This window comes from Pseudochaenichthys georgianus, chromosome 1 (genome assembly GCF_902827115.2).
Source record: "Pseudochaenichthys georgianus chromosome 1, fPseGeo1.2, whole genome shotgun sequence".
In the NCBI taxonomy this organism is placed as follows: domain Eukaryota; kingdom Metazoa; phylum Chordata; class Actinopteri; order Perciformes; family Channichthyidae; genus Pseudochaenichthys; species Pseudochaenichthys georgianus.
This window is the reverse complement of record NC_047503.1, coordinates 43607302-43617507: the sequence shown is the minus strand read 5'-3', so window position 1 is coordinate 43617507 and position 10206 is coordinate 43607302. Positions and strand designations below refer to the sequence as shown.

Here is a 10206-nt window from a genome sequence, read left to right as displayed (position 1 = left end):
AGTGTGCAACAAATGGAACACGACCACCAGGGGAGTGGGGTCAATCAGGGGGAATTCAAAATGAGTAATTCCTCGTTAAACATCAGCGAGAGTCTGCAGCCGGTTGTGATGAAATCGCGGGGTATTTTCAGTGTTTTCCTCGTGTTGTTGTTGGCCGTGTTCACTGAGGTGAGAACAGCTGAGGTTTGATGCTGCTGCTTGCTGTGTGTCTGCTGTTCAAGACGTGTTTCCTCCAGCCCCATCCTGCACTTCAGAGTCAGGGAGGAGGAGGAGGAGGAGGAGGAGGAGGAGGAGGAGGAGGAGGAGGAGGAGGAGGTGAGCTTTGGGCAAGTGACAGCTGAACAAACAGAGGGAACAGAGAGAGAGAACGGGGAACAGGAAGGGGGGAGAAACCCTGAGTTTTTCTCTCCGATTGTGCCACGTAATTTGAGCAAACCCATTAATCTCGGGCCACTGGCTCGTCGGGCCTTCTGGGTGTTGAGTTTCATTGACAGATGAAAAGAAACGAGCTGGCTCGGCTGGAATCTGAGGACGACCTCAAACCAAAGATGAACCGGCCAAAGGGAGAGAGAGAGAGAGGGGGCGGAGGTCTGGATCTGGTTTAGATTGGCCGTCTGATTGGCTGGCAGACTTCAAACGGAGCAGCCGACCGACCAGCGCTTTAAACCCATCTGGGAGTTTTTGTTGTTTGTTTGAAGGAATGTGAAAGTGAAAAATGTCGGGGGAGTCTCCGTTCCTTTTCAATAAAGAACAATAATACTCAAATTGAGGCATGTTGAGCTTTGTAGTGGGAGATCTCAGACCCCTCTAAGGGCCCCTGGTGATTCACAAACCGAGTTAAAAAAACATGTAAGTGCACCTCAAGCTACAAGGTTAACCTTATTCTCAAAGTGCAGAACTCCCCATTCACAAATGATTGTGTTCTACTGTTGTACGGTTTGTATTTTTATCTCACAGCTGTAGCTTTGTGACTGGAGAAACCTGTTTTACATTTAAGGTTTGCCCACCTGTTACGAATGAAAGCAGCTAAAGTCAGACATAGTGAAAACGATAAAAGTATTTGAAACGTTTTTAAAGTTTGGAGAAATGTAATTATTCTCTTTGGCAGGATCTACTTATCAGTTGGTTTTTCTTTTACTGAAGGATTAGGAGTACATGTTTTACTGCTATTAAAAAACCTAGGTATTAACTTTGAGACGATGTGGTGTTGAACAGGATGCCTGAGAGTTTATGTCGGATTTAGAGAGAGTCCGTTACAACGGAGAGTAAAGAGGAATTTCATCCATTGAAAATAAACACGTTACATAATGAAAAGCATGCTGAGCTCATAGTCTGTTGACCTAGACCGATTTAATCTCTCTGGCTCAGCAAGAGACCAAAACTCGTAAAAGCCCGAAAAAAAGTATGTTTTTGATGTTTAAAGGCTGTTTTGACCATTTTATTTACTGAGCAGTTTGACATATTTACTTAAACTCTAAATTTAAAAGGTTATTTTCAAGTATGTTTTTGTTGTTCGGTGAAAAAGTGTCCATGTGACGGTGGAAAAAGCCAGCGTGTCCTCTCATAAAGTGCTTGTTTTCTTTTCACTAAAGATTCACGAGTAAAAATGTAAAATAATATTAAATCAAAAGCTGGAACCAATCAATAGTCAATAGTTAATAGTTAGGATGTGTTCATATTAAAAAGCTAAAAAGATATGGAGAACATATTTGTGTTGCAAAGACTGTTACTGTCTCTAATGAGTCACTACAACCAGAGAAGTGAAGTGAAAAAATATTGAAAAGTTCGTTTTGAAATGCATCAACAAATGAGTTAGCTGGATATTCGAAACCTGAATCTGCCTGTGAACATTTTGAGTTTGTTTGTTGTTGTTAAGCCATTGTGTCATCAACTAAAGCGTCAGACTAAGGTGGAAAATGCCAATGTTTCTTCTTATAAAGTGCTTGTTTTCTTTGCTACCAACCAAAACCTAAAGGATATTGAGTTTCTAATATAAAACAACTGGTAAATCCTCAAAGAGGCTGGAATCAAACTATATTTGATATTTTAGCCTGAAAGTGTTAAAGTGTAAAACTGTTAGCGTCTGGTGCAAAGAATCTTGTCTCTGAGATTGATATTATTTTTGTACATGGTCCCTTGACAACTAAACTAACTAAAAGTTTACTGCAGCTAACTTTGTACAACTTTATAAAGTTTGCAAAAATGATTAAAAAGTTAGTTTTTCAGCTTTAAATGCACCATGAATGCGTCAGCTCGAGGTCTGGAACCTGAATCTGCCGGTGCTCAGATGGAGTGTGCAGGGAAAGCAGCCAGAGAGCCAGGCGAGGGTTAAAGTTTTCTCCTGGCTGCAGCTCTGAATGGTTTCTGAAAGCGGCGGGGGCCCCGGCAAAAACACACACAGACCCCCATTCATCCGCTCTGTGTGATCAACCTTGAACAGTGGAAGGCGTGTTATTGCAGCAGAGAGGGGGAGGAGACAGAAAGAGAGAGGAAGAAGGGAGGGGGGGGGTTAGACGGTGACTCAGGAATTCCACCGAGGATCACGTGACCCCTGAGCAAGGCATTTATATCCTCCCTCTACTTTGAGGCAGGGGCCCCTCTGTACTGCTTCTCCTTCGAGTTATTTTTAAAGTCTAAACCAGACGAATGTGACGCAGAGAATATCCACAAGTGAAGATCTCACGCTATGTAGGATATTCACTTAATAATAGCTCAGAAATAAGCCAAATATGCACCGTTTGGATAAAATAAGACAAAATAAACGTAGCCAAATCCTCTCTGACAGAAGCCATTTTGTCAAAACCAGCCGAATGTGAAGGATGGAGAATATCCACAAGTGAAGAAATCACACTATGTAGGATATTCACTTGAAAATGGCTCAGAAATAAGCAAAATTTGGATAAAAAGAATTCAAAATAAACGTAGCTAAATCCTCTCTGACAGAAGCCATTTTGTCAAAACCAGCCGAATGTGAAGGAGAGAGAATATCCACAAGTGAAAGAACCACAATATGTAGAGTACTCGTGGAAAATAAGCCAAATATGTGCCATTTGGATAAGAAAGAAAGACAAAATAAACAACATTTAAGCTAAATCCTCTCTGACAGGAGCTATTTTGTCAGATGAAGCAGCTTTGTTGTGATGCTGGAGCCCCCGGGGGCCCAACACAGAGCCCAGAGGCACCTCCGTCATCCAGACAGTGTGACAGAGCGAGTTAAGTGGAAAAAGCAGTGAAGAACCCATCGTTACTGTCTCAGCGGACCGCCACTCATGACCTCACGTCTCCTGTATGCTTTCACTGGAAGCAGGGCGTGGGATCCGTCAACAACACAGACGCTGCCAAGATTTGTTCTTAAAAAAAATGAAAACAGGCCTGATGAGCTGTCAGGTTGATTCTGTGCCAAGAGGGATTGTTAGTCAGCAACGTGAGGAGACAATCCAGAAGCAACATATTGTCAGAAGCGTTTTGATGCATCAACAGTATTTCCACGGCAGACTATTTTTAGCCGCTTGTTATCTCGCAGCTCTTGCAGGACACGAAGCAACGAGCGACCTCGGCCCGCCTACGTGTGATTTACTGTACGAAACGTTTATGCAACACACTTCTACCCCGGCCTTCACCTCCTCCCTCTATCTCCCTCCTCAACTTTTCTTCCACCCACTCTTCCCTGGAAGCCGGTTTGTTCCTGTTGGAAGGTATTGCATCATGGCTGAATCACAACCATGACTCTCCAACCAACTCCTGGCTCACTGATTATGGAAAATAAGCAAAACCACAGAGACACTAGAGGTATTATTACAAGGTCTGAAACTGTATTTGGCAAGTTATTTTCTTAAACAAGTGCATACATGTACAGCTAGAAGCATTTTTTCTTTGTTTTTTTTTTATTATTATTTTTTTGCCAAGTGCTCAGATTAGTCACATTCTATGTTGGACAGGACTGTCTCCAGACTTAAAGTACACCAACGACTGAAAAGAAACAAGTGTGATGGGGGGGGGGGGGGGGAAGAGCCTGTTATGAAGAGTACATACCTTTTCATCTTCAAAAATATAGAAACACAATGTATTGAAAAAGAAAAAAAAAATTATACAGCCATGTTAACGAAGTATAACACTTCCCTTGTGTCCAATATGTACATGTCCGTCTCTCTGGGGCCTGCTGGATGATTTATATTATCGGGGCGTGTGTGTGTTACTGTATGTCCTGCAGTCGGATTACAAAAGGGAAAAAAGAAATCCAGAAAAACAACTGGTGAACAATTTCAAGGGTCCCGCTCCTTTTTTACTTTTATGTCCCCGGCCAAGATGGTGGCTATTTCCCCCTGCATGAAGGCCCAGGGGACGTTGGAGCCGACCAGCGGGCACCTCTCTCCGCTCGGACAGTACACCTCCCCGGTGGCGCCCTGCTGCTTGATGCTCTCCCGGGAACACGGGAAGCAGAACTTGTGCGAGGCGATCGACGGGCACTGGACGAAGTGAGTGTCCTCGAGCCGCTCGTGGCACAGAGTGCAGCAGAGCGGCACGCTGCCCGGCGGCACAGAAGAGTCTGGGGCGCTCTGCATGGGGTCCAGAGCGGAGGGGACGGCGCTCACTGACCCCTCCCTCTGTGCCAACCTCCTCTGAGAGGCGGAGGAGGGCGACAGGGGGCTGCCGCTGTTCCGCCGCGCCCCCGCTGTGGTGGTGGAGTGAACCTGGTTTCCGTCTTTCGGTGATCCCGTGTTTCCCGCGTTATCCGTGGCGAGGATAAGTGCCGCCATCGGGGACTGGCCGTTTTGGGCTGTGGCGGCTTCTGGGGGCGTGGTGCGGGAGTGGGAGTGAGGGGAGATGGTGGAGGGGGGAGCGGAGGAGAAACCTGGATGGGCGGCTGGGGGCATTTTTAGGATCTCAGAGGGCGAGGGGTGCCACTGCTGGCCGTCACCACCGTTCATTTTGGGGGCGCTGCCTTCACCGTCTGGCTCTGGGGACGCTTTCCTCTTCATGCTGCGAGGGTGCTTCCCCCTGTCTGAGGAAGAGGTTAACACAGCGTATTTTATTATACATGTTGCATTGTTGGAGGAGCTCAGGTCAGAAGAATTTCATTGCCATTTCTACACTGTAGCTTTGTGCATATGACAATAAAACCTTTGAATCTTGAATCTAACACAACACACAACCACTCCAGCATGCTGCTCTGTGAATACTGAAACACAGGACATTTCTCTCCACACACACACACACACACTGAATAAAGCTTTGTTTATGTTGCTGCTGTTCTTTGCCAAACCTCCGCGTGCACAGAGGTGAATGAGGCCATTTCAGCAGCGTGGCATTGCCCAGCATGTCAGCAGCATGCGTACAATGTGCTGACACATAATACCAGGGCTAGGTTCCTGTTTTTAAAAGAGCATGCCAATTTAACATATCCCACTGCTGGGAAGAAGGAAAAAACACAGAAATAGTCCTATAGCTGCAGGGGCATAAAATACTTAAGTCCTGTACTTAACACTTTGAGATACTTTTCTTTACCAGTATTTTTACCAGAGTATTTTAATGTTTTGCTACTTTTTACTTTTACCACACTATAGCCAAATACTACATTATTTAATACCTTTAGCTACTATGCCGATTTAGATTAATGAGGTGAAATATAATCAACTCTTTCAAGACTTTAGTTACACCTGGATTAAAATGACAAGCTACCTGCAGTATACAAAGTCATTCAAACTAGCTGCTTTTACCTTTACCGGCTTTGATAAATACATTAATGATAATCAAAATATCATATAGCCTATATTATTCTGAAATGGGCCAATCTGCATAATGACTTATTTTACTTTTACTATATTTTGATGATAATACTTTTCTACTTTTACAAGAGTAACATTTTGATTGCAGGACTTTTACTAGCAGAGTATTCCTACACTATGGTACTTCTACTTTGACTTAAGTACAGTATCTGAGTACTTCTCCCCACTGCTGTATCCAGGAAAGAAAACCCAGAAATAGTTCCTATACCTGTTTTTGAGGAAGTGGCACTGGTCTCATATCCCATCACCCTCTGCATGGCAGCGTGGTCCTTCTTAAACCTGCTGTCGAAAGTGTGCAGCGCCATCAGGTCCCTCACTGTTTTGCCTTTGCCTATCCACTCCTTGTGGCTGTCAGACATGTCCTGCAGACTATCCGGCCTGTGTTTCATCTCCTTCTGCTCCCCAGGCGCGGCCAGCACCCCGGCCAGACCCATCTGAGGGCGGCCGTTCAGCGGATGAATGGTCGGTATACCGCCGTTCACCAAAGGCACCAGGTTGGGAGGAACCGTGCTAGTCCTGCGCGGGTTTGGGCTCTGTCGGTTCAGCTCTGGAGGCTCGTCTGGTTTTGGAAACCCATTCGGTAAAGGGAGGCCGTTTGCTTGCCTTCCTCCACCCTGGTACTCCGGTCCGAGGCGCGGCGGCCGGTCGGACAGCGGGTATCGGTCCAGCGGCTGCGGGGGACGCGAACCCGGGTCTCCTGGTCCTCCCGCAGTCTGGTGGTTCATCTTTTCGTGTTGTTGTTGGTGGTGCTGCTGGTGGTGGTGGTTCTTCCCCGGTCCAGGAGATCTACCATCCTGGAAACCGTGCGCTCTTTTCAGCTGCCGCGCCGTCTCGATCACAAACTCAATCCGGTCTGCGCCCTCGTAGTTGACGCATCCGCGGCACACGGCCTCGGTAAAATCCCAGATCATGGCCCATGGCATGCGGGGTAAATCACACAGATAGCAGGACTGCCTTCTGGAGGCAGCGACCGCCGCGGAGGACATGCTGTAAAAATCGGATGCAAAACTCTCCAAAATGTCGGTCTGTTTGAAGAAATAATCACCAAATAAAAATAAAAAATGTTTTATTTCCCTCCTTTACAGATCAGCAGTCACACCTTCATGGCAGTAGTTGTGTCCTTCGCCTCGGCGCGCCTCCGTCTGAGGCTCGTGCTTACAATTCAGCTCGAGCTCTCTCAATGTAGGGCCGTGACGTCAGCGCCGACACTCTCGTCGGGCTCCAGGTTCTATTTACTGGATTTTTCTTCGAAGACCCCTGAGGGCGCATGCGCACCGTTTCTCTCTATCTTTATCCGGAGAGCTTTACACACAGAGAGAGAGAGAGAAAAGTGTGTGAGAAGAGGTATCACTCTGTGCTGGTTTATACTGAACCAAAACTGAACACATAAATGTCCTGAATCAGGTTTGTTGTAAAGTATGTTTCACAAACACACATTGCTTTTATAAAAGTAGTATTTGTTGCTCCTTTCTGTGTCTTTGAATGCAACATTTACACCAGAGCAAATGTGTAAACCTACTTGGTAATAAAACCGATTCTGTTTTCTGATTCTGAATTAAGATGATCAATTAGAGAGAAAATGACAAATGACATGGAGAAAAAAACAATTAAAGTATGAAAATACTAAAAGAAATGTTTGTGTTTAAAAATAAACACATACAGCTTTACAAGCAGTAGTTTTGTGCAGAAAGTAGAATAATCTTAACCAGGGGAAGTGCAAAAGTCAGCATATATCTGATGCCAGTTAGAAGAGGCAATGCAACACTTCCTGGTAGCTAACCAGTAGTTGAATATAACTAAGTACATTTACTCAAGTAGGTATTTTACTTGAGTATTCTCTCTCATTTTAGAAACACATTTTGTAATTTGTATTACATAGCTTTGTCTGACACCATCCAATACTAGCTACTTTGCAGATTCAGAAACAGTAGACAACATGGTATTACTATGGCAGCATAAGAAGCACTTTTGGCCAATGAATCCAATAATGTCATATGTTTTTCTAAAATGACCCACTCCTTACTACATTGTATCGCTTATTACCCGAAATAACACTTTGAATGCAGGACTTGTACTTGAAGAAAAGTATTTCAACACTGTTCCTCCCATTCAACACTGAATTCAGTTATACTGATTGCAAATGTACAAGCAGGGCCTTTTAGCAATAATAATTATTCAATAACAATTTATAAAAAGGGAAATAGGACCTAAGGTGTTTCCAAAATGCTGAAAATGAAAAAGAAATGACCTCGGTCATGTGAGTGGTATGTGGTTTGACAAGAATTACAACATTTTACCGAAACCAAATTAGTTTTTGCCGACCTAATACAACTGAGCAAAGGAAACAGACTCAGCATGTACAACCCAAGCAGAAGAAATCAGACATCCCCAAATAAATCAGATCTGAAAAAGAGACATTGACATTGTAACCACTGTATGTCCACTGACAAATAAAACTGAGGCATTTAAGACAGCATTTCAAGTCCCTTTCTAGCTGCAAACGTTGTGTTTAAAATCAGGTATTTGAGGCAGAGTGAGACCTCTTCCAAACCCTCTCCCGCTCTCTGCCCACAGGGGGGCAAAATAGGTTTTTATAAATACCCAAAACCCTGAGCGGAGAGTTCAGCTGACAGCCTGCACTCCTGTGAGAGTTCAACAAGTGCTGTAACCACACACTTTATTTTGATAGACAACATATATATATAAAAAAAATATTCCATACTTAAAACATTTTATTTCCACTAACAGCACAAGCTAAAGTAAAAATAATTCATTCGACGCATATGTTGAAAAATATATCATGGGTTGTAAAGCGAAACATTCAGAATGAAAGCAACAAGTGTTGGAGCTGTTTAGCTGCAGGCTCAGCTCAATCCCTCTCATGCATTCCAGTGCCAGGCACCCGTGACGTCACAGGGCCAACAGCCAATCACAGAATTCCGCGGTTGTTACCAGGCAGAGTCATCCATTCTGCTTCTGTGCCGCGGCTGTCTGTATGCTGAGGACCAGCTTTGTGTCCATTGAAAAATATTTTAGTGACTTGAGATATTTCCCCTTTCAGAGACATTACAACTATTATTGTAAAATGTATTCATAGATATGGTGTGTTTACTTTCTTATTCATGTTATTGTAAGGTTGTTGTACTTTGTATTGTACTCAGGGTTTTAAAAAGAGGAGTTTATCACACTTATTAAATTATTATTTTAAGCTTAAATCTGATTTAAGGATTACTGAATAACAACAATGTATATGGTTTGCTCGTAGAGTTGTAGTTATACAAATCTGTCTATTAAAGTCCTTTAGTCAGTTATTTAGTTCCTATTTTTTTTAAAGAAGTGAAATCAAAATCTGTCTGCTTTTTAAAAACTGGTTTTGTGAAGCAAAGACATTTACACATTTGTTTTCATTGTGTTGCTGCATTGAACAAAATCACGTCAGAGTACATCGGGCCATTTGCTCGGTCTGCTGACCTTCAAAACAAATAGCAAACGGGCAAAAGAACAATTTGTTTTTTATGTTCTTCACAAAATAAGAGGAAAAATAAACATGTGTATGATTTGTGTGCACTGAAATGGTCTGCAAAGGCTAAAATACCCCCCCGTCCTGAAGCGCCTCCATTGGAGTCAATTGTTTACTTCCTTAAGTTAGTGACATCACTATGCAACACCTATGCTTCTATTGGCTAGCGCTCCAACACATTGTACGTGATATGGTCTGCCGGGACATCTCTAAGCGGTTGACCAATCACAACAGAGCTGGCCAGCTAACCAATAAGAGCAGACTGGGCTCTGGTTTCAGACAGAGGGTGAAAGGAGGTGCTGCAGCACAGGCAGTATGAGAAGAGCTTTTTGAACATTAAAGAAAGTAAACAAGTCACAGTAGAGACACTGCATACAAATATGAACCTGGAAATGAGCATAATATGACCTCTTTAATCCACACTGCCAAGCCCAAATGATGCAGGGACGCCCGACTGATGTGTAATAATGTTGATGTCCGGTCAGCAGTGAGTCAACATAATTTTAGCCACAGTCTGAACTCTGCTTCGGGCTCCTCGCGGTATCATGACATGGCCTCACTTACCAGTCAGCTGATGGAAAGAGAGGGAGAAAGAGAGGGACAGGAAGTGCGAGGGAAGAGGCTGGTGAACAATGCGTCGTGTTTTCCCAGCGACGCCTCGGCTGCTGCAGGCACATGTGCTGGAGCAGTGAGCCGCTTGCATCCTGAGCTTCAGGCAAATACATTGAGGCAGAGGGATAAGAAAGGAGGCGAGATGCAGCAGAGTTACATAAAGACAGGGAAGAGTTTCATCACTCTTGACTCCCTGAGCTGCTTTACATATGTTTACGGCCCACAGCTGTTTACAACCAGATCCAAATGTTGATTTAGAGGGATGTCTTTCCAAAACTAAAGCTTAGA

The 10206-nt window shown here is 43.9% G+C and overlaps 1 protein-coding gene across 1 annotated transcript; it reads right to left on the bottom strand.

Annotated features, from left to right (window-relative positions):
• Nucleotides 1–3808: 3808 nt before the first annotated feature.
• Nucleotides 3809–6985, bottom strand: LOC117450453 (interferon regulatory factor 2-binding protein 2-B-like). Its single transcript, XM_034088287.2, has 2 exons — nucleotides 5995–6985; nucleotides 3809–5002 (listed from the first exon to the last, which is right to left on the bottom strand). The coding sequence occupies exons 1-2, from the start codon at nucleotides 6770–6772 to the stop codon at nucleotides 4263–4265; spliced, it is 1518 nt and encodes a 505-aa protein (XP_033944178.1). The 5' UTR covers nucleotides 6773–6985; the 3' UTR covers nucleotides 3809–4262.
• Nucleotides 6986–10206: the final 3221 nt, after the last annotated feature.